Source organism: Mugil cephalus, chromosome 16 (genome assembly GCF_022458985.1).
Source record: "Mugil cephalus isolate CIBA_MC_2020 chromosome 16, CIBA_Mcephalus_1.1, whole genome shotgun sequence".
In the NCBI taxonomy this organism is placed as follows: Eukaryota; Metazoa; Chordata; class Actinopteri; order Mugiliformes; family Mugilidae; genus Mugil; species Mugil cephalus.
Window position 1 is genome coordinate 8,763,891 of NC_061785.1, and position 22,245 is coordinate 8,786,135.

General features: G+C 41.7%; 2 protein-coding genes and 1 non-coding gene across 11 annotated transcripts; 1 reads left to right on the forward strand and 2 right to left on the reverse strand.

The window, feature by feature from the left end:
* Positions 1-227: 227 nt before the first annotated feature.
* eef2k (eukaryotic elongation factor 2 kinase) lies at positions 228-14,826 on the reverse strand. Of its 8 annotated transcripts, none has more exons than XM_047609087.1 (20): positions 14,588-14,826; positions 13,899-14,161; positions 13,351-13,410; positions 12,382-12,482; positions 8,534-8,594; positions 8,413-8,450; positions 7,114-7,285; positions 6,768-6,917; positions 6,559-6,691; positions 6,349-6,476; positions 5,990-6,188; positions 5,810-5,874; positions 4,185-4,262; positions 3,810-3,866; positions 3,556-3,621; positions 3,005-3,136; positions 1,908-2,096; positions 1,695-1,819; positions 890-1,068; positions 228-774 (listed from the first exon to the last, which is right to left on the reverse strand). In XM_047609087.1, the coding sequence occupies exons 2-20, from the start codon at positions 14,145-14,147 to the stop codon at positions 665-667; spliced, it is 2,292 nt and encodes a 763-aa protein (XP_047465043.1). In that variant the 5' UTR covers positions 14,148-14,161; positions 14,588-14,826; the 3' UTR covers positions 228-664. The 8 variants fall into 8 exon arrangements, with proteins under 8 accessions (XP_047465043.1, XP_047465044.1, XP_047465042.1 ...); XM_047609088.1 differs by having other exon boundaries at positions 6,005-6,188; positions 13,899-14,164; XM_047609086.1 differs by having other exon boundaries at positions 13,899-14,164.
* Positions 14,827-15,542: 716 nt separating this feature from the next.
* Positions 15,543-15,624, forward strand: trnal-uag. The gene has a single exon. It is a non-coding gene; the product is annotated as a tRNA-Leu (tRNA).
* Positions 15,625-15,952: 328 nt separating this feature from the next.
* On the reverse strand, positions 15,953-21,430 carry tha1 (threonine aldolase 1). 2 transcript variants are annotated; one of them, XM_047609096.1, is made up of 8 exons: positions 20,974-21,430; positions 19,259-19,512; positions 18,807-18,890; positions 18,619-18,707; positions 18,347-18,532; positions 16,792-16,929; positions 16,519-16,711; positions 15,953-16,433 (listed from the first exon to the last, which is right to left on the reverse strand). In XM_047609096.1, the coding sequence occupies exons 2-8, from the start codon at positions 19,386-19,388 to the stop codon at positions 16,126-16,128; spliced, it is 1,128 nt and encodes a 375-aa protein (XP_047465052.1). In that variant the 5' UTR covers positions 19,389-19,512; positions 20,974-21,430; the 3' UTR covers positions 15,953-16,125. The 2 variants fall into 2 exon arrangements, with proteins under 2 accessions (XP_047465052.1, XP_047465051.1); XM_047609095.1 differs by lacking the exon at positions 20,974-21,430 and having other exon boundaries at positions 19,259-19,640.
* Between the last annotated feature and the right edge of the window lie 815 nt (positions 21,431-22,245).

The window sequence follows — 22,245 nt, forward strand, 5'->3', positions numbered from 1 at the left end:
TTTTAGCAGTTTTTTAATTTCAGTCACCATATTTATTGAGGTGGCATCAGGCTCTGTTTTTAATCCTGAAGGATAACATACAATAAAGAAAACATGACACAAATGATCACAGAGATGAAATGAATGATTCTCAGATATGTGTAGATCAAACCCATTAATCTGATCTTATTATCTAACTACTACTGGCTGCAAGAATAATTAGCAGAGAGAAGAGTCTCCACAAAATAATGATCCATAAAAACCAATGCAAACTTTATTTAACAGATTTATAATGCGGACTTTTCTTTCTTTCTTTCTTACTTTCTTTTTTTTTTACATACATTCTTCCAACAAAAGTGTTTTAACAGTTGGGACAAAATAAGTAAACAATAATCTTTGTTTGAATTCATCAGACCATCTCTTTCATACAGACAGACTAAAAAGTGATCTTTAAAGGAAAGAGGAGACGGAAAGATTAGTTTCACAAAGAGAGAAAGGGAAACCGGGAGATAAGAGCTTGATCCTCAACGGCTTAACACTAACAAACATAACCCACCAAAAAAAAAAAAAAAATTTCAAAAAAAAAAAAAAAAAATGTAAACTAGTCAGGCTGTATTCTGGCTGTGTAAAAACCAAACAGTCATGCGTTAACTCTTGATGCCCTTTGTTGATGTAACATCCAGAATTACTCCTCCATCAGCGCCCAGGCCTCCTCAGCCTTCATATAGTACTGGTTCGCTAGTCGACCCTTCATGGCCCCCATGGCAGCTTCTGCAGCTTCTGTAAACAGATCTCCTGCACGGAGAAACATTTACAATCAACAACTGGTAAGTAAACTCATTTATCAGTGCTGAATATCTTAAACTGATGAAGGTATCTTTAGCACAGAGAGGCCAGTGTGGACTCAAACCTGCTCTCTGCGGGTCTGCGGTGAGGTTGTGGCCTCCCTCTTGGTACATCTCTGCCACCCTGGCCAAGAGCAGGTAGCGAGGCTCGTCCTGCGTCCCGTCGAACTCGCCCCCTTCGTCGTAATCCGTCATGTTTAGCACCGTGTCATACCAGTGAATAGCTTCTTCCCAGTCCTGCTTCCTGTGGAGTTGAAAACTGGATTTAACTAAGCATCCTATTGGAAAATCAATTATCTTTGAGCTGGCGACAAGTTATTTAACCCCAACAGATGCAATGAGTGGCTTGGAAAATATATTAGTCTGTTTGAGAAGGGTCAAATCACTGGCATCAATCAGAGAAACATCTAAGAAGAATGAAGCAGAACCTACTAAAATTGGGTTAAAAACTGTCCAATACATTATTAAAAACTGACGGAATCTCCTTCCAGGAAGAAATGTGGAAAATCCTGATTGATTGTGATGCTAAACATCTGGTAAAGTCAAACAGGGGGAACTCAAGGGATTGGGACTGAACAGCTGTGTAGCCTTAAGAAAACCACTAGCAGACAAAAAGGCTTCAATATTATATATTATTATTATATTCAAGTAGCCAGCTGACTATCTGAATATACTGACGGACCAGGTTATTCCATAAATGGATTTTTTTCTTCTATAAATGGGTATATTCCAAGATGACAGACTGTAAATCATCCACTCAATGGGACAGGAACCCTAACGACCTTTCCTCTAACAGCCACCAGGGGTCAGTATCATCACGACTCTCTCAACTCAAACAGCTTCTTCCGTGTTAAATGAACCTTCACTGACCTGTCAGCCGACAGATTGATTCCAGTGTCGAAGGCTCTGGCCACAACGATCATAGAAGACCTGTCGCCAGCCTCGGCGGCCTGCAGCAGATACCTGAAACCTTTCATCCTGTTTCCCGCATTGTCCTGCCAACAACACAAGCGGGGTCAGAATACTCCTTGGACTGAGCCCACGTCAGATAAGCTGGTCGTTGAAACACACAGTGGTCTGTACCTCCACCGCCATGTCTGGAAGTATGTGATGAGGCAGCTGCAGGCAGCACTGTCCCAAGGCTACGATGGCCTCCAGCTCCCCACACAGCCCGGCTCGCTCCAGGTGGAACATGGCCGAGTCCTGATCCCACGGCTGGTCCTTCTCACAGAAACGACCCGCCTCATGGTACCGAACCATCGCCAGGTGGACCTGGGCAGGAGACCGACAGGTGGTGAGCAGATCACGATTTAGTGTCCAGTCTGCCCCCAATTTAGTGTTAAAGGTCACACAGTATGTGATGTTCCTGTTTAAATTCTGCAGAGAATTTACTGTTGTTGTCCTTTAATTTACCATCTTCAACAAATTAAGCATTTTTCATTCAGTTATTTTACTTTTCTCTGCAAAGTGTAGTGAAATTAAGGGGTTTCTTCATAATTTTATTAATATTTCTCAGGGTAATGTTGATATTTCCAGTGGTTTCGTCCTTTAATTATACAGATATATATATATATATATATATATATTTCCTACATTATGCTACCTGGTCATTTTCTTGGCTGGGACAGCATTAGATTGAAGATACAAAGAATTTTGGTTTGATCCCAGGTTTCAATTTCAAAGCCCCAATTTTTTTTTATTAAATACATTCCCATTTTCAATTGTGAATGCACAACTTCAAGCCTTTATAACAAAATAATAACAAATAGCTAATCATAGTAATCACTGACAGAGCGCAAAACAGGTTTTCTGAACCAGCCTGTAAAAAGGGGGGACATTTCAGCATGGACCTCTGTGGTGGGATTGACTATTTTGAAGACAGTCTCAAGTTGTTTGTCATAAATCAGGTTAGCTGGCAACAAGTCACTAGAAAACTTACACTGTAACCAAACTTGTACAATGGTGAACGGCAAAAAAATACATGTTACAACAGTATAATACTAATATAAGTATGTAGCATATAATATATGGGACAAAGCAATAAACTTCCCTCTGTTCTTTTGGATGTCGTTGCATTTTCCTGGTGGATTCACAACTTAATTCAGAATTATTTTTACTGTAATTTATTGGCCCAACGTGAATCTGTGACGTCTGTCTGACGTTGGCAAATTTCCTATTACCTTTCCGAGGACCGACTGTCCGATCTTCCTCTGCATCAGATTGCTGAGTCTCTCCACCTCCGTGGCCACGCAGGAAGGTCTGTGGACGTGAGCGCGAGACGAATGGTAGAAGCTCCACTTCTCCTCGGTCAGCTGAGCACAAACAGGCAACAAAGGTACGAGAAGACGAAAGAAGACGAAAAAAGTTAACATTGGTTGTTTTTTCTGTATAAAACAGATTTTAGATGAAAGCGCACACTCCAAACTCAGGGGGGCACCCATCCAACAACGTCAGCTATAATTTAACTTAAAATAAATGATCAGATCTGAACTCGGAGCTGGAGGAGTACACCCCTGCTTGCAAAACCATTTAAAGCACAGGAAGAGGAGCACACACGTTAGCAGGATGGTGGTGAAATGGAGATAGATGGTAATTTGGTTCTAATTTTCATTTTCATTTTTTTTCCAATTTGCATTTTCAGACTGTCGGCTTGGCGCGTCCCAGCCCCGAAAAAAGGAAGAGTCATGCTTGATCCGTTATCAGTCTTTCAAGCCTCCATGCAAATAATCACCCATTGATTTTCAGGAGTGAATGAATTTAAGTTTGCAGAGACTCTTGGAGGAGCTACCATCTTCCTCTAGTGAGGGGAAAACAAAGAGCAGGAGGAGATAAATTAGAGGAATTAGTGAGGATTGTGAAGCAGGTGATGATGGGGAAAAAAGGCAAAAGTAAAGAGGAAGGATTTGGGTTTTTTGAGCACAGCAAGGATGATTATGATTGAGGTGAGGGTGGAATTAACACACTGTTGTCTTAATGTTTGTTTACCCGTCTGACACTGTCCTCATCCGACTCAGAATATTGTCTGTGGTAGCGATGATGCGCCTACATGACGATACAACATGCATTATAAAAACTACTGTCTGGAAATGTAACAGCCACTGAGACGACTGAAGGACAAAGGAGAGACAGAACAATTTGACATGTGGACGGAGGACGATGATTACAAAAGTGATTATAAAATTCAAACAGAACGACCCACGGTCTGAGCCCAGAAAATATAAAATATTCTCAGTAAATGTCATGCGGAAGTAAATTTTATTATTTATTTATTTTTTATCAGTAATGAATGGCTTCCTCTGATTATGGAAATTACCCGGCTGACCAAATCAAATTAAAGGGGAGTCGATTGGAAGTGTTTACCCCGTCTACGTGGTCGTTTGCGTCCCCCTCGCTCCTCCTCTCGCTGGGGTAGCCGCTGTCTCCACCGCTGTCTGATTCCTGCAGAAGGAAATATAAAAGAGAAGCGAGTTGTGTGGCAGTACTGCATTTTATAAATCAATTAGCAATTATCTTACATTATCAATTTTTAGCATTTTTAATTCCCATTCCACATTGTATAAACAGAATTCCCTTATATTTCTATTTTCCTCTATATATTTTCCAGAGTGCTGTTATTTTTGTATGTTTTTCTATATATAGTTTTCTTGTGTATATTCTTGTGTGACAGTTTGACTTCCATGAGTGGTGTAGGAACATTAAACTATTTAAAGCTACAGTGTGGAGTTTCTGTCTCCCTCCTCTGGCAGTGAGAGCAATTACACAAACAAAGCTGACGAGTACGTGACACATGTCTATAGTCCACAGCTCCTGTATCACTTCTCTAATTTCATTCTGGAGGACAACCCACATCAACAGTGATCCGCGTCCGCACTTGACATAAATAACTTTGTTTAGTTTGAGTGTGATCCTTAATCTGAATTTATGGAGCATCAGAAACCATTCTGAGCTGCAGGGCGGATTCGTCCCCACACCCATTAGAATACACAACTCTAACTGTGCCACTGTGTGACTGTGGCCTGGCTAATATTTTATTATTATATCTATGCCTTGTTCATATTTGTTTTTCTTATCTCGTGACTCCTTGGACAAAATAATTTCCATGCAGGGATCAATGAAGTGATCTTGAATTAATTGTTGGCTAACTTACACAGTATATTTAAAAGTCACACATTACAGCTTAAATATCTGATCTATATATATGTATACTGCTACACTTTCTCACTTCTGTCTTTGGTGTCCCCTTCAAGCAGTTCTATTTAGTTCAAGGCAATGAATTCTCTCAATTAAAACTAAAATAAAAGGCACCAAGACTTGTTGAACAGTTGTTTTTTCAGTTCTAAATGACTAGTCTTCTAGAAAAACACAAACAAATCCAATTTGTAAAATGTTGTTTTGTTTTGTTTTAGGATATATCATGACCTGAGTGAATCTCCACAGACATAAGAACAGGTTCTGTTATAATGAAGCTTAGGTAAAACACATTCTGTTTTCGTCTGTGGTCAGTTTGGGGCTATTTCTACTGCTTGGTTGTACTTCTCATACTGCTAAAATCACTTAATTTTCAATTTAAACGTCCCCACTCGTTAAATTCGGTCACTCTCCCTTTCAGATGTCTGCAGATCTACCCTCCTCTTCCTCATCTCCACCTGCCAGTTCCTGCCAATTATTATTATGCCTATTATATTATTATCGTTCTCTCATGTAACTGCAGCGCGTATGCTTGTAAATAGTATTTTGAGTTTTTTTAAAGTTTATCGAAGTATTTCTACTTTTAGTTTTTGGATCCTAGGCACCTAATCGGTTTGCTCCACCTGCAACTTTACATGTACACTGACAATAAACATATCTATATCTAACTGAAGTCCTTCATCAGCGTATCTACTCCACCAAATCCAATCAGCTCTCATTGTGTAATCCTTGTTTTCAGGTTTTTTTTTTACGTTTCTTATTTCTGTACAATTTGGAGACACTGAATTATTACTCACCTTGTGTTCACCTGTGTTGTTATTGTTGAGTCTTTCTTGTTCGTTCATTCCGGTGAAAGATAATCCTGTACAATGTGGTGAAAACAAACACAAAAAAAAAACGTTATCCACACAGATCCTGAGCGTGGCAGCGGAAACGTGAATCTATGCAGCATTGAAGGAACGTGTTCATGCATGTACCGATAGGCGACTTGCCCATAAATCCGGCTGCAGCTAGAGGGGAGCATGGGACCGAGTCGGCGTCGCTCATGCTCTCGTCTACGGACGAGGTCTCAGACAGGCGGGATAACAGCGGAGGCGCGCGGCCTGACGAAAACGTGCGAACGCGAGGAGAACCGCAAGGCTCCTCGCAGCCCCTCAGCACCGTCTCAGCTGATTTCTGAAAAGGAACGAGGCAAATTCTGATTAAATACAGGAAATCAGCACCAAATTCAAATATGTCTGTCCACATTGATCCTTCTTCTTCTTCCTCTTTAAGCCTGCTGACGCCGCGTCTTGGCTTTTATTTTATGTAGTTTAATCGAAAAAATTTAAATTACAAGCAGTTTGTTGGTGCAGTCCAGCTGGGACTTCTCCGCGGGGGAAAGGTCGAAAGGCGTCAGGCCCATGCTCTTGCATATCTTGTTACAGAGGTGGGAGTGGAAGAACAAGGCCATGCCTCGGACACCTGGAACACAGCTGTGATCAGGACGGAGATTCTTGAATAAACTCTAAGAACGTAGCAGCAGCGTGTCAAATTGGGGGCGTACCCAGGTTTCCATCTCCAAAGTCGGTCCCCTTGTCTGTGTGGATCTGAGGGTCCGTGTATAGATCTCCGACTCCCTGGATGTCCACGACGATGAGCTGGTGGCCCGACCGCTCGAATGTGAAGTGGCTGAAGGCCTGACGGACAAGGACGGAGATTACATTCATCCGCTGGCCGAGCGTACATCGATTACACAAAGGTGACGCTGCTCACCTGTGGAGTGAGTCGGATGTTGTCGTCCCGCACGAAACCGGAGTTGGAGTTGTATTTGATGTACTTGCCCTCGATGTAATGCTCCAAGTGGAAGAGGGGTTTATCTGGTCTGTCCTTCATCTCAACCACACACATCTGCATGATGTCCACCTGACGATTTTCGGAAGAAGAATGAAACAACATTTAAACGCACTAAAACCTTTTTTTTTTTTTTACTGCAAAACAGGAAGTTGCAGCACTTCAGCTAAAATGAAAATATTTTCCATTTTAAAAATAGCCAAGATTAGAGAAGTATGCAGGCATGCACTCTGAGTACTTTTAAGGGTCATTGTTGATTTTCCTGTACCTGTTTGGGAGGTCGGTGGCGATTGTACTCTTCCCCCCAGAGCTTGGCCTCCATCTGCAGCCTGACGTCCTCAAAGTAAACACTCCTGTCCACCGTCTCCATGTAACGCTTGGCTACATAGTTGGATGCCGACTTCCAGTTGCTGCTGTGTGAGAAATTCGACAGCTTCTTCCTGGAGGCAAAAAGAAATGATGGTAGTGGTGAGCAGCATGTCAATGACATTTAATTACAATATGTACATATAATAGTCTCTTAAGGCTGGAAAAAACATCCCTGCAGCTAAAATAATAAATAACTAAAGCTATTTTTAATTATAGCACCAGCTGGGATCGCCTCACATGTGCCCAAAGTGACCCCAGGTCACAGAAGAAAAACTGCTTCAAACCCAAACCAGTACAGTGGGATTTTTCTGTGGGATACACTGAGTGGCCAACAGCTGAATTGGGGGGTGATGGGGATCGGGCCTCTCTTTTTACATTTCCCACATAACTGAGGATTAAACATAAACAATTAGAGCATTATCTCTTTGCTCTTTTATTCTGTCACGAACTCAAACAAAAGCCAGAGCACGTTGGGGAACCGCTACCACTGTCAAACGAACCAGACGGTAAACATTAATGGTGAGTTAAAAATAAAGCCCATGTGCCACTTTGGTGGGAGACTATGTCAGCTACTCCCCTGTGGAGTTTGTGGAGAGGAAATGTGAAAAAACTGCACCAGCTTCAGGCGATAGTGTTCGACACCACAGATTTCCTTTCTCGTCTGATACTGAGAAAAAGTCAGGCTGGTATCTGCGATACCAATCTGAAACTTTGTGCAAATGCACCCCCAATGTGTCTGGTAAATCCAAAAAAATAAGTAGTGTATTTCACAACTCATAGCTCCATAAAGAATACAAGACATCAGAGTAATTTATTTACTTCTTAAGTATACTGAGGTAGTGGCCTCATTTACTATATAGTCGAGCTAATACAGCAACAGAAAAACCAAACAGAGGACACAAAATATGTGAAAATGATGTTTCAAACTAATAAAAGAAAAAGTAAAATAATAAGACCAAATGAAAACTTTGTGGTTCAACTTGAGGCGTTGCCAAAACTCTATACTTTAGTTATTTTCCACAATGTGTGTCAATGTTATTGATACACCTCAAATGACTGAAGTGCAAAATCTTTATTTTGATTTCGATTTTATAGCATCAAGATCTGGTATCAATCTGCACATCACTATCAGGTGACAACCTGAGACTCAGCTTTGTTTACGCTAACAGCATGAGAAGTGATGAATAGTTCAACTTACGTTCTGAAGCACTCCCTCATGGCCCCTTTCCCAAACGGCTGTGAGAAACAAAGCAGAAGGAAAGAAATTAGATGATATGAGATAAAGACTCAGTAAAGTAGAACCAGAACAGAGGTAATACCTGTGCGGCCATCTTGATGTGGACCTGGTCCTGAGCCCATTCTCCCGTAATAGCATTGTACCTGTGAAGATTAATTATGTTGACTCAAATAATATAACACTGCTTTCAAATTGAATCGGTCACATTAAAAGGTTATTTTTTTCGCCAAACTTGTAGCATTTCTTCTGACATTCATGGTCGCCAGCCACTAATGCACCCTTTAGCACTATTAGCATGTCTAGATTTAGATAATTGTTAAAATTACTTTTGGTCTGATTAAATATTTTCCTATCAGCCACAGTTTAACTTAATGTTTAGATAAATAGTGTATTTAAGCTTGGCAACTAGTTAAACTAAAAACATGGCGATATTAAACATTACCCCTGCTAATGTCCAACAGTCTTCAAGCTAAAGAGAAAACATTAGCTAAGACGCTAAATTTAAAGGTCAACAGTTGTAAACAGTTTACTTTATCTAGTGCAATCAACTATACACATTCTCCTAGTCATTGGTCAACAATAAAACAACTCCAGCAGACACAGTTACCATTTCTTTTGCATCTTCTAACCTCAACATGTTAGCATTGCCACTGTTACCATGTTAACTTAGCATAACCATTTAGCACTCAGCCATACTTTCTGTTTATAGCTAAATAGTATAAGTTAGCACTGTAACAGGCTAAATTAAGGGGCTTTAAATTGTACATAATGTACTTTTCTAGCACAGTGTATAATAAATCTAAGGCTCTGACATAATTTGTCTTAGGTGCTAAACAGTGTGTGTTAGCATGCTAAATTAAGAAGACGACAATGTTAAACAATACACCTGCTAACCCCAGCGTGCTAGCATTGCCTCAGTTTCCATGTTAGCATACTGATATAACCACTTAGCACTCATCCTTTCGGTTTATAGCTAGGTAATATAAGTTAGCATTTTGACAAGCTAAATAAAGTTTAGCTGTCAGTTGTAGATGATGCACTTTTCTAACACAGTTTATGATAAAAACTAAGGCTCAGATTTACTTTCTCTTTGGTGCTAAACAGTATGTGTTAGCATGCTAAAATAAGAAGATGACAATATTAAACATTACACCTGCTAACCTTAACGTGTTAGCATTGTCACTGTTGACTTGTTAGCATGCTGACACCAGTGTTCAGCACTCAAATCAGCTGTACTTATTTTAGAGCTAAGTAGCATATGTTAGCATGTTGACAGGCTAAATTAAGAGGCTGTTAATCGTAGACACTGCACTTCATCTAGAACGGTTCATGGTCTCGCAATTAAATACTGCACCAGCCTCAAATATATTTAGTCCTTAGCACTAAATAATATATTTAACTTTAGTTCATTCAGAATGCTAACATGCTAAATTAAGAGGATGACAACAATAAATCTAACCTAACTTCAACATGCTAGCATTGTCACTGTTAGCATACAGACATTTAGCCCAAAAATATAATCGATATAATATAAATATAATAGATCTAAAAATTATGCCTTTAATGTACAAACATACACTCACAGACAATCTCCTTCACAGACTGAGTCGGACTATAATGATTAATAAACTGCGTAACAATCTAAAATATTTAGTGGAGATGAATCTCTTTGGGTAACAGACAGTTGTTGGCAGAAGATAAGGAACTTTACGATGTCTGTCTGAACCGAGACAGACTAAACAAATAAGTGAAGAAAAAAATAATCTTCAGTTTCAGTTTATTCTGAGTCTAGTAAAGCTCAGTCCAAATGCCTCGTGAGGCTATGTCATTATCCATCTGTAGGTCACTCATGTCTCAGAGAGCAGCCAGTACGGTGACCCTGTTTATTTTTTGTTCTGTTCCATCTGTCACACTGTAAATCATCCACTGAAACCTGCCACAACAATGACCTGGATGTCTTTCTACGACTTCTGCTCCCCCCGAGCTCAGCACATCAAGATAAACTTCTTCCTTCCTTACTGGAGAGCAAAAACCTTACATTAAGTACATAGTTTCCTCTCTAGTCGGGTTATTTTGCCTGCAGCCATTTTGATTTATAATTTATGTCATTTTTGGTTGAGGTTGAAGGTTGATGCGGTCAATATGGTGCCATAAACGTATGTGCACACACATCATATTGGGATCAGTGTGTCTGTTTGACTTGGCAGAGTTTGTGTCCCGAGTTAATTATTACTACATGTGATGTAGGTGCAGCTGAGACCTGAATGCCACCAGTGCTTAGCTCTCCTTTCCCACTAATGCACCCAGAGAAGAACAGCCCTCTCTGTTCCTTTCCCAAACTCTTATCTTGCCTCCTTTTTTCCCCCCGCTGGGAACGCTGCTTGCACGGCTTTCATTCCATTAAGTTCAAACTCATGGGGGCAAAGAGGAGTGGGGTCACATGTGGGTAAAATTAGCACATGAAAAGAGATCATGAGGGCAAATCCCAGCCTCAGACTCTGTGTGTTATGTAACAGGAATTCATTTTCCTACTGCTTTCTGCCCACACCCATGCAGTGTGTTCAGGACGCTGCTGCCTGCCTTGTTTGAGGAGTTCATGAGGGGTGTGTGTGTGTTTATCCAGCTGATTTGTTGGTCATAATATCTGAGAACACATTCAGTATCCCACCCATACATGACAGGATTAGGCCACTGACCGAGATGTGAAGGGAAGAGAAGCCGATTCACTGAATTTCCAAGACCGATAAAGACTAATCTCACACAAAATGAGTTTCATCTCAATGTACTAAAGCTGCTCTGATGAGTTACACTGGAAAACATGACAATGAGTGCTGTGGCGTTTATAACAATAGAGAGTTCTCTGCAGCTCTATGAACAAGTTAAACCACCTTTGGCATCTTTTATCTTGTAGTCCAATTGTAACCGTTTATTTTTGTCTTCACGGTTTATTGTACACCACCACAAACAACACATCAAATAAATCAGCAAGAGTCAGCAACTGGCATGTGAAAATATCATTTAGCATTAAGCAGCTAATGGGTAACAAATGTTCCCCAGCAGATAACGTACACCAAAACAAAGCTAGAGGGAAATAATAAGTACGTAATAAATGTCATGATGGGTTCAGTGCATAAATAAGGAACTAAAGGCTAACGTGTAAGTTTTGTACTTGTAGCTTACACCTCAATGTTAAGTTATTCGGTGACAATGTTATGAAAAAGATTACCGACATTGAAACTGCAAGAGTAATAAATCTAAAACATTAAATTGTTGTTAGTAAACATGACTTTTTTTTGTTTGCATTTTATTAGCTCGTTGTCAAAGCTAGTTTTTTACCTTCTTTTACACTCATAGCTAGCAACTAGCAGTTAGCGGGTGAAGACACATTTAGCAGCTATTGGCTCATTTATGTTCCTTTAGAAATTAGCTTACACCAAAGCAAACTTTTATTGCGACACGACTGTTGAACGTGTAGGTAAACAAGCTCAGCCAACAATCATCTTATCAACTTGAAGTGATTACATGTGTGTTCTCTGATAATTGCTTGTTCCGTTCCACTCAGACGACAGCTTTGATGAAAGAAAATCCATAAATCTAAACTCCTTTTATCAACTGGTGAAACAATATGTTAAAATTCTGCCTTTTCACTTCAACAATGAAAACTGCCCCACCCGTAAAGCAATGTTTTGGCTGCTCCAAGCAGGAAAATACTGATGTTACCGATAACCTTTAACAAAAAACATTCATGCATTCCTCTATGCTGTGCTGATATAGGGTCCTGGTATTGTGCATGCAGGAACATGCTTTGCTTTAAGGGAAACTTGGTTGGACCAGAGCCATTGTTGGAAAAAAAAAGAAACATACATGAAATGTTAAACAGGAAAGTTAAATGTGCCGTGAAAAAAGCTTTCGACACCAACTCATTCTTACCTGTAACGAATGCAGGGCTCAGTCGCGATGTCCTCCAGGTGAAACTCTGCCCAGGGGTCGGGCATAGCTTTGGCCTTTTCGATTGCATGCATCCATGTCGCCTGTCACCAAATACAGGCATGTGTTATTACCTGAAAGTCGAGTTTTAGTGCAAAAAGAATAAGAAAGTCTTTTTCCCAAACAGGTTTGCTAGAACACACAAAAGAAGGAGGGGAAGTAATCTCATGCAGAACGGTCTGGGTTACTCCATACATGTATGCTTTCTCTCCTCTGTATCTACCTGTGCTGTACTCACTAATTCATATGTACGATTTTAAAGTTTCTCCATGGATCAGTTTTCACTCATTCAGTAAAGTATATGCATTAAATGAGCAGAAGTCAGGGAGCGTCTCCTTCTACAACAACTGATTTACAGCTACCTGAGAATGAATGTGATTACCATGCAGTGTTCAAAAAACAAAAAATAACTTTCTTAGAATGAGCCAGGAATCGAGTGTCACTACTCATCTAAATCTATCAGTGAGTAATCCTAACCCTGGCACATTCCTACAGAGCACGGAAGCACGTCTCCCTCGTATACCACTGGCCAGTATCCGGCAGGCCTCCTAGACATGTTTATATTTAGAATGAAAGATGATTACGAACGGTCGCGTTTTTAACTGAGCGTCACGTCTGTTGAGGAGGAGCAGACGACACGTCTCAAATATAATAGTATGCATTTCTTAAAAACCAATACACCTCTGATGTTAATAGTAGAGTAAGTCATTAATACTTAAAAAAAAATAATAATAATACAAAGAAAGAAGGGAAGGATGCATTAAGTGATTTAGGACACAGAAAACAACAGTCAGCAGAGTGATGGGAATAAGTGAAAAGTAAAACAATTCCAAAACAGGGAAAGGACAGTAAATTACAGGGTGGAGTGGGAGGAATGGAGGCGTAGAATATATAATATGAGCCGAAACATACCCGTGCGCTCTCAGACAAAACCTTGTAAGACCGAGGTTCTGCCACGGTTTCTGTTTCATTCTATGCAGAGAGGTAAACAAAGCGGAGGGCTTTTCATCAGCAAACATCAGCATCACGTCAGATAACATCAGTTACAACACAGAAATTCAAAAAATGTCATTCATCCCAGCAGTTGGCTGACGCAGTCGCTGCACATCTCTCATCTCTGCTGATGTGGACACACTGAGCAGGGAGAGATGTATTTACACAGTCATTATATGAGGTTCTCTCTGGTACTTCCTGTTCTCTTCGCACACTTAAAAGGTGACTGGCCAGCTTTCCACTTGAGCTGACAGATATACAACACATACAAACAAATAACACACACGCTGGTGGTGGTGCGTGTGTGCAGGCATGCATGGATCCTCTCTCCTTATAAGGCAAAGAACTGTTTGCATAGACGATTGCAGAACTCAGCGGTTATGATAATGTGCCTGAGCACAACAAAATAAATACAGACATGTGCAAACAATCCCAATCTCTCAGGTGCTTCCAGGTGAACAGCTCACCTTGTACATAAAGTTGCTCTTTGGAAGAGAGTTTGACAGCTGCCGTGAATAAGCCAAGTTCTTCAGGTAGTGACAGACCTCCCTGGCGGAGTCATCCAGGATGGGGCAGATGAAGTGTTCATCGTCGTCGTCATCGCTGGCGTTGGCATCACTGAGAGAGGATGCCCGCTGTTTGAGGCCGCTTCCCTGGACAGGGGGTCTCTTGGCGCTGCCGCACTCCTCCATGCTGAACATCAGTTCATCCTCCATGATGCCTGCTGCTGCTGCTGTTTGCGTGAGAGAGAATATTCACAAGTGTGACTGTGTCGAGATGCATGAAGAAAGCCACGTTTGTACTAAACAAGCCTTCCGTGGCTGCACCATGAGTGTGATGGGCATCTGAAAAGTGCCTGCAACATGACATCTGAACCACAACCGTAAAACTCAATTATAAAACACTGATAACGTGCAGGTCCGCTCCCTTTGAAACCAAAGTAATTGGGTTTCCACGTTTTTAATGTGACAGCTGGGCAGTGGAGAGGAATGCATTCCCAAGATCAAATATATCCTGTTGGTACAGTGTTCCCCAACATTGTACACCATGCATCAGTCAGCAGCAGCCATGGATAATGTATATTATGTCACAGCACGAGGCAAGTAGTTTTAAAATGGGTGTATTGGTTAGCTGCATTCATCAAAAAGAAACAAACCTTATGCACCGGAACGCCTCTGATAACTCTTCCGTCTCTCCGCTTGAAGTTAAACAAACAGGAGTTGTTGCAGGAGCTGCGAGTTCAATCCTCCTTCAAGACCAGCCTATAGGGTATCGGTCCTGGTTCTCCGCGGTAACCTGCAGGTCCAGAGACGTGCCTGGCACCGGGACGATGTTCTTGTCGTTACCGTCCACCACGACGACCAAGGCCGTCTGCACGTACCACGGCGTCCTCCGATGGCCACGCCCCTTCCTTCTATTGCCTTCAAGACAGTCGGAAATCTAACACCTAAAACAGACGATATGGCAGAGGATTTATTATTTATTTATTCAAGATGTTATCATATTTTCGATGTTACAGAAAAAATAAAGTAGCAAAAATAAAAATATAAATAATATTATTCAAAACCCAAACAACACACGTTTTTTTTAAATGGTCGTAGACACAAGCAAACTATTACGACTTTCTGAGCAGCAGTTGATAGCAGCACCGGATAAGCTCCTATGCTAGCTACTCCGCTTGTACATAGCAGCTGTCACGTCAACTGCCTTGGTAAATTTAAGAACTTAACATTTCTCTGATATTTCCGACTAATGTACAGCTATATTAGCAAATCTCGTGGCAAGTCGCTAAGCACAATGCAAAAAAACAAAAACAAATATTTTATATAAGCGTGAAAGAAAAAAAGGTTTATCTAGCTAAAGCTAACGCCTAACATTCCAGGTAATGAGGAAAGTTAGCATTGGGTTGAAATCTTAAGATTAATGAAGTTTCATTCTCTAGATGGCATTAAAAATGAGACAACTGCCACCACGCATTTTATGGGCTCTGTAGACACTATATAGTAAACCTAACAATGTTTTGTTTTAATTAAACGTGCATTCATAAAACAGATAAGCTACTATGATACTGAGCCGTATAAAATTCCGGGGCTGTTCCTTGTGTGTCAGATGGTAGCGTGGCCGAGTGGTCTAAGGCGCTGGATTTAGGCTCCAGTCATTTCGATGGCGTGGGTTCGAATCCCACCGCTGCCAGCAATTTTTGACTCTTTTAGCACGAAATAATAGCTGTGGCTCAAAACACTTATTTTTATATAATACAGAAGTCATATCATTTTATTCTACAGTCAGTCAATTTTACTATTATTCCGTTTATATCAAGGGCTTACATAACAGTGACATCTTGTGGTCAAATTTCTTTCTACCTTGTTCCAATGAAGCCCCACACGGATGACAGTAAAAGGATGAGTGAGGCAAGTTCAAAAATGAATATCTGCCGGATGTGTATTTTATATCTCACTTATTGAAGACATATAATACACCCCGAAAAAACTTTAATAAATAAAACAACTTAGATCAGAAACAGTGTTAATTAAATTTAATGAATGCTAATGTTAAAAATCAAGGAATACAAAGACGTCAGCACCCAAATGTCCCCGAGATGACTTTTTATCTGTGCCTGAGATCCTCCAGTGTTTTTCTACCTTATTGTGTGAAATTCATCCAATATCACTACTCCTCATTAGGCTACACGTCTTACGAAGCCCTGACTTTTTCCTTCAAGTACTGGGAAGCTACAAATTGCATCTTCTGTATAGCTAGCTGGGTGTCCTCGGCAGATATCCCAAGATGCCACACAGCCCTCACGGACTTCCCAAAGTGAGGGAACATGAGAACTCGAATCCCCTGGCCGAGCGCTTCCTCCTCGCCCTCGCCAACCTGAGCCATGCGTGCGCAGAAGTCATGAGGACTCAGATTGTGCTCCTGGAAAGAGAAACGCAGGATGTTTGTCTCCACGGCCGCCATGTCCACAGCAAACAGAGGAGGGTTGCAGTTCTGCAGAGCTGGGAGAGGAGTAAAAGTTAAAAAAGCAGGGGCGACACTGGGAGCCAGATTAGATTTTGGCAAATTGATGAATGAGTTACTAACCGAGAGCAAAGGTTCTGGCGTTGCTGTGATCCTCCTCCAGTCTTTCCACCATGTCCTGTAAAGACAGTTTTCCAGCTGCTGCTATCACACCAGCCTGCCGCATCCCTCCGCCGAGGGCTTTACGGCAACGTACCGCTCGAGATATGAAGTCCCGGGGTCCGGCTAGCATGGTACCTATAGGTGCACCCAAACCCTGATACACACACAAGATAATGTCTTAATCTTGCTCACATCGTTTGTTTATTTGTTGTACTGTATAGTGTTCAGACTCACTTTGGAGAGGCACACGCTGACGGTGTGCGTGTGCTGCAGTATGGTGGATGGGGGAACCCTGAGGGCCACGGCAGCGTTCATCACCCTGGCCCCGTCCATGTGCAGGGACAGGCCGTACCGATCGGCTAAAGAGCGAACCTTGGAGGTGGAAACACAAACCAACCCAACATCGTCACAACATCTGAGACGGGTTCCTTTTTTTTTTTTTTTTTTTTTTTTAAAAAAAAAAAAAAAACAATGTCCGTAATGATGATTTCACATTTCCAGGAAGAGTCATTCTGGGAAAATAATTTAAAATAAAATAAAAAAAAAAAATTATCTTGCGCTTTATTAGTTTATTTAATTGGGGACATTACTGGAAACTGTGACAGTTATCTCTAAGGCAATGTTTAGTTCATAGTCTCTGGATGGATGTGGCAAAGTCGCCCTCCACGCTCGAAATTAAAAAGTTATCTAGACATAATATCATAACCGACTGCTCAACAGCAATGTGCAAATGAATAACGCTGATTATCTCATTATCACGGTCATTCAGTGGCAGAATGAAACAGGAAAAATGAGGCTTCCTGGACTGTACGTTGGCATCACTGGAGAAATATCAAGAAATATCATCTGACACTTTTATAGGCTTCTCGTAAACATGAAAATTAGAACTGGAGTTGCGAGAAGCAGTAAGTGCAGAACAGCAAAACGCACAAAAACTTTCGGACGGACATCTTTTTTTGGTAACTGGTACAAAACTCTGCAACACCTGAAATCAAAACATTGACAGACCTCAAGGTTTTTAACACACAAGCAAAACAACGGTCGACAGTGAACAATGCCTTTAACATATTGACCTGTTGTATTATTTTAGTTTTCTGCCCTTATCTGTTTTGTCTTTCTGATTTTTTTGTCTATATTTTGCACGTTTCTAGGAGCGTTGAGGGCTGATGGACAGATTTGTGGAGTGGGGCTGAAAGACGTCACCTCCTGCTTAATGTGGACCTTGTGAAGGATGTAGTGGAGTACAGGTACGTGGTTTTCGTGTGCAGTGTGTTGTCCTTTTCTCTGCTGGGGGAGCAGCATCACTGGACACTGGACTTATTCTTACTGGCACATTTTGCACATCGTTAGCCTAATAGCATAACTGGTCATTTTTTGACCAATATGCTTGCTAAAATTATCATTTGTTTCTTGTTTTCTGAAAATTGTCAATGGTTGTTGTGTTTTTTTTTTGGTGTAATTCATTTTATTTTGCCTTTCACTACTTGTATTATTCTTGTATACATTGTGTATATAGATTTTCTCTGTACAGATTATGTATGAGGTCCTTATCTATCTATCTATGTGGCTAAAGGTTGGAAGGAACCATGTTGCTAGTTGGCGGTAGGTTTCAAAGCAACATCCCAGGAGAATGTCACATCTTAATGAGATCATCACGGGTTTTAATGTTGTGTGAGCATTCAGGGCAAGAACAAAAGGAGAACATCAACATTAGTTAAACAAACAAAAGCTGAAGCACAGACATAAACCCACAAATTGTGCATTTTGGGTCAACAAAGGACACACGCACCTCCTGCAGGAAGCTCAGGGGCAGGACCCGTCCTCCTTGCACGTTGTGCGTGTTCTCCACACAGACGAGGCGCGAGCGGGGGTAGTGGGGGTCCGGGTAACCGTGGCGAATCTTCGACTCCAGCTGCTCCAGATCAAAGGTGCCGTCGGGGAGGGTGGTCACCGTGGTGGCGTGGATTCCAGCCAGCTGAGTCGAACACAATGAAACCACACGGAGCCCTTCAGAGCCAGAACATAAAACGGATGACGCTGACCCACAGGTGTCGCCCTCACCTGTGCGCTACCTCCCTGCTCGTAGATGTGCAGGTGGGACAGATCGCCCACGATCATCTCGTCGCCCCGCTCCCTGCAGTGCACCATCACTGAGCAATGAAGTGCATGAACATTTAACGACATGACCTCAAAAAAAGGAACAAAACAACAAAAACAACCTGATAATCCTAAATGAAAGCACCACTCGCCTGCGATGAGGTTACTCATGGTCCCTGAGGGGACGAAGAGGGCGGCCTCCATCCCAAACATATCAGCTGCAAATTTCTGCAACTCTGCACAAATCAAGTCAAAAGGCACAGTCAAAGGGTTTATGTAAGTTGTGATGTTATGTTTCACAAATAAAGATGCAGGGTTTAGATAAGGCGGAGAGCCATGTGTGCAGTTGGAATAGAGGGTCAAAGAACAGAGAGGGCGTTGGATTTAAAAGCCAACATAAAACAGTTTGTTTTGACATCAACTGGAAAATCTTTAATTGTTTTCACGTGGTTGCATGTGCATATTAAGAAACAATAAAATATACTTGGAAGGGGAGAGCACAAATAATATTAATAATAAACTCTACTGCTGAATATTTGTATATTTAAATGAAAAAATAAAGAAATGGTATGAGAGTTTAGTTTAGCATCTCTTTGGGTCTGACCATTAACTTTGGGGTCCTCTCCCAGCACATCATCTCCGACCTCGGCCTCCGCCATGGCCTGGCGCATCGCCGGACCCGGTTTGGTCACCGTGTCGCTGCGGAGGTCCACCACGCGGACGCGGTCCGCCATCCCGCTTGGTCCAGGATGACCAGGCGGACTCCCGGTTTTGTAGTAGCCCCTCGTGGGGACCCGTCCCAAAACCGCAGCAGAAGCATCTTGCGCGCAAAGCGGCTTCAGAAGAGATAAAAAGGACCTGCGGGAAAATATTTTCAGCGACATGATGACCCAGTTCAAACCATCTTTTCAGCAGTTTTTTTTTTTTCGTTTTTTTGTTTTTCCAATTGAACTTTGGATTGTTGGAGCACTAATCCATAATCATTCACTCCCAGGGAAGTTAATGGATTACCTATCGACGCATCTGAATGCACCGAGCGGTTCTGGCCTCAGGGTGGCGCCAAAATCTCAGCAATGCAAAGTATTTTTATTATCCATCACCGATAAAAGGATCCGTTCAACAACGAGCTCCCCTCATTTACACCCACCTGCCAAAACATTAGGCACACCAGTGAAAACAAATGTATTCTAACGTAACGTTCCTACTTTATTAAAGTTATAATGTTCCGTTTATGGTTTTTTTTTTTTTTTTTTAATTGTATGATCAGTTTGGAGGATGTAGTTTGGAGATTCACACGCTCCAACATGATGAATCAACAGCTCTCCCAGTTATTTCAAACTTATGCTGCAACTCATAACCTTTCCAAAGTTAATATTTATTGGAGAATGTTTTCCCGAGTGAACCCAATGAACTTCCAAGTGAATGTATTTAATAGGTTGCGTCTCATTAGAAACTTACCCAGACATCTTTAAATTATGTTTTTATTGTTTGTTTGATTGTTTAAGTGATTTTTTGTTTGTTTTTTACATTTATAAAAGTATTAAAAGTATTAATTTAACATCTTTTGGATGCTGTTGCTGCAAAAACTAAACATTATAGGCTTTAAATTAGTTTTATTTTCACTTGATCATATTAAGCATCATTTTAGTGTTCCTACCACCCGTGTGTTCAGATTCCAACATGTGAATCACCAATTTATGAAAACAGACACACATTTATTCCCGCCAAATGATCTCAAATGTTTTTCCTCCACTTTTCCTTCAATCCAAATACGCCGCGACTTTACGTGCCCTGCAGTTCCCATCTGAGCACATTTGCTCGTGTAACTCTCTCAGCGTGTCCCGCGTCATTAAAGCCCAGCGACATGTGTAAATGTCTCCGAGCATCTGCGTGTGTCCGTCTGTTAGCGTGCCAGCGTGTTGTTGTGTTTACTCCACGTCGTAGTCACAGATGCTCTCAAATAACTCTGATTCTGATTCTTCAGGGGTCACACGCCTGCTTTTGGCCTGAACTTTATCCACGCACAGGGCCCGGAAAGCTAATTCTGCTCAACCCGTGCTACATTCAGTGCATCTCAAGAGAGGAGGCCTCTACACACACACACACACACACACATGCACTGATCAACCATAACATTAAGACCACTTGGTTGTGATGGGAACTGTTAGTAGATGGGGTTTATTAGGCAACAAGTGAACATTATATATAAAATAGTTATGTTACAGAAATAGATCTTAAGTGCAATATAAAAAAATATTTTAAAAAAAGTTATAAGTCTCTCTATTTTTTCCATTTCTGATTATTTATTCACATACTTACTACTGATGGATAGATGACTGGGTGCAAAACTGTAGAGCTTGCAGACCGGTCCTGGACAGAAGTGGTCAGTACATATCAAAAGTGGGGAAGACTCTTAGTGTGGTGTGGTTCGACACGGCAGGCAGGAGCTACTGTAGCTTAAGTTGCTAAAAAAAAAAAAAAGTTGATGCTGGCTCTGGTAGAAATGTGTCACAGCTGCAGACCAGACCGCTTATCAGGGGAGCACATGGCACCTGGATTCAAGGAACGCCTCCCTCGGTGGTTTTAATGTTATGGGCGATGGCTATATTTACACATGTCATAATCAAGCCCAAACTAAAGTAGTTATATCCAGCTTTGTCCTCTATTTTTACCAGCGATAAAGCCCCGGCTCCCTCGCGCCTCTCGGACTGAGTCAATATTTGGAGGTGAAGGCTTGTGGGAATTTCTCCACCGTGGACAGAGATAGGCTGCGAGGGAGGTGTCCTCATCCCCAAACAACGCTCCCCTCTCTGCCCTACAAATGCAACAGCTACGCTCGCATCAATCCTCCCCCTCCCCCCTCCTCCCTCCCTCCTCCCTCCCCTCCCTCACACACATTTCCCACTCACACGCATAACCTCTGTCTTATCTGATTGTAATCACTTCACAAAAGTCCCAGTGTGCGTTATCAGGAGCGCACCGCGCTGTAGTTAACGCTGATATTACCAGAAACACATCCATGTTTTATGATCCATAACAAGTCAGCATTAAAAGTCATTAGCAAACATTTGCCTTGTAAAAAAAAAAAAGAAAAAGGCCACAGTTGGTCTCGGGAGCCCCGTGAACGTGCACCAGCGAGCGTGACGGAGGAGCAGCGATGGGTAAGTGTGATAAGACGAGGGAGGTGGCAGACAGATGTCCCGGGCAGGAGTTCTTACGGGATCCCTGTTGGCACTCACATGTTTTTTTTTGTTTTTTTTTTCATCAGCGTGTCTTTAATTGTGTTTTGTTTTGTTTTGTTTTTCACATGCCTTCCAGCCTTCCCTGCCTGCCTGCCTGCCTGTGCGGAGCGACGTTTTGGAGAAAATATTGAATTAGAGAAAAAAGAGGCAGAGAGGGAGAAATGAAGGAGAGGGAGAAATATTGACTCCTTCTGGGAAGGAGCGAGACGGCAACGCCTTTCCAATAACCATAAACCCACTGGGCTGAAAATAGACGGGGCCGAATGAATAAACGAATGTGTTCATCCCACATGAGCTCTTCTCTTTCGCAGACGGAGGGGAATGGAGGTGACCCTCCCTCCCTCCCTCC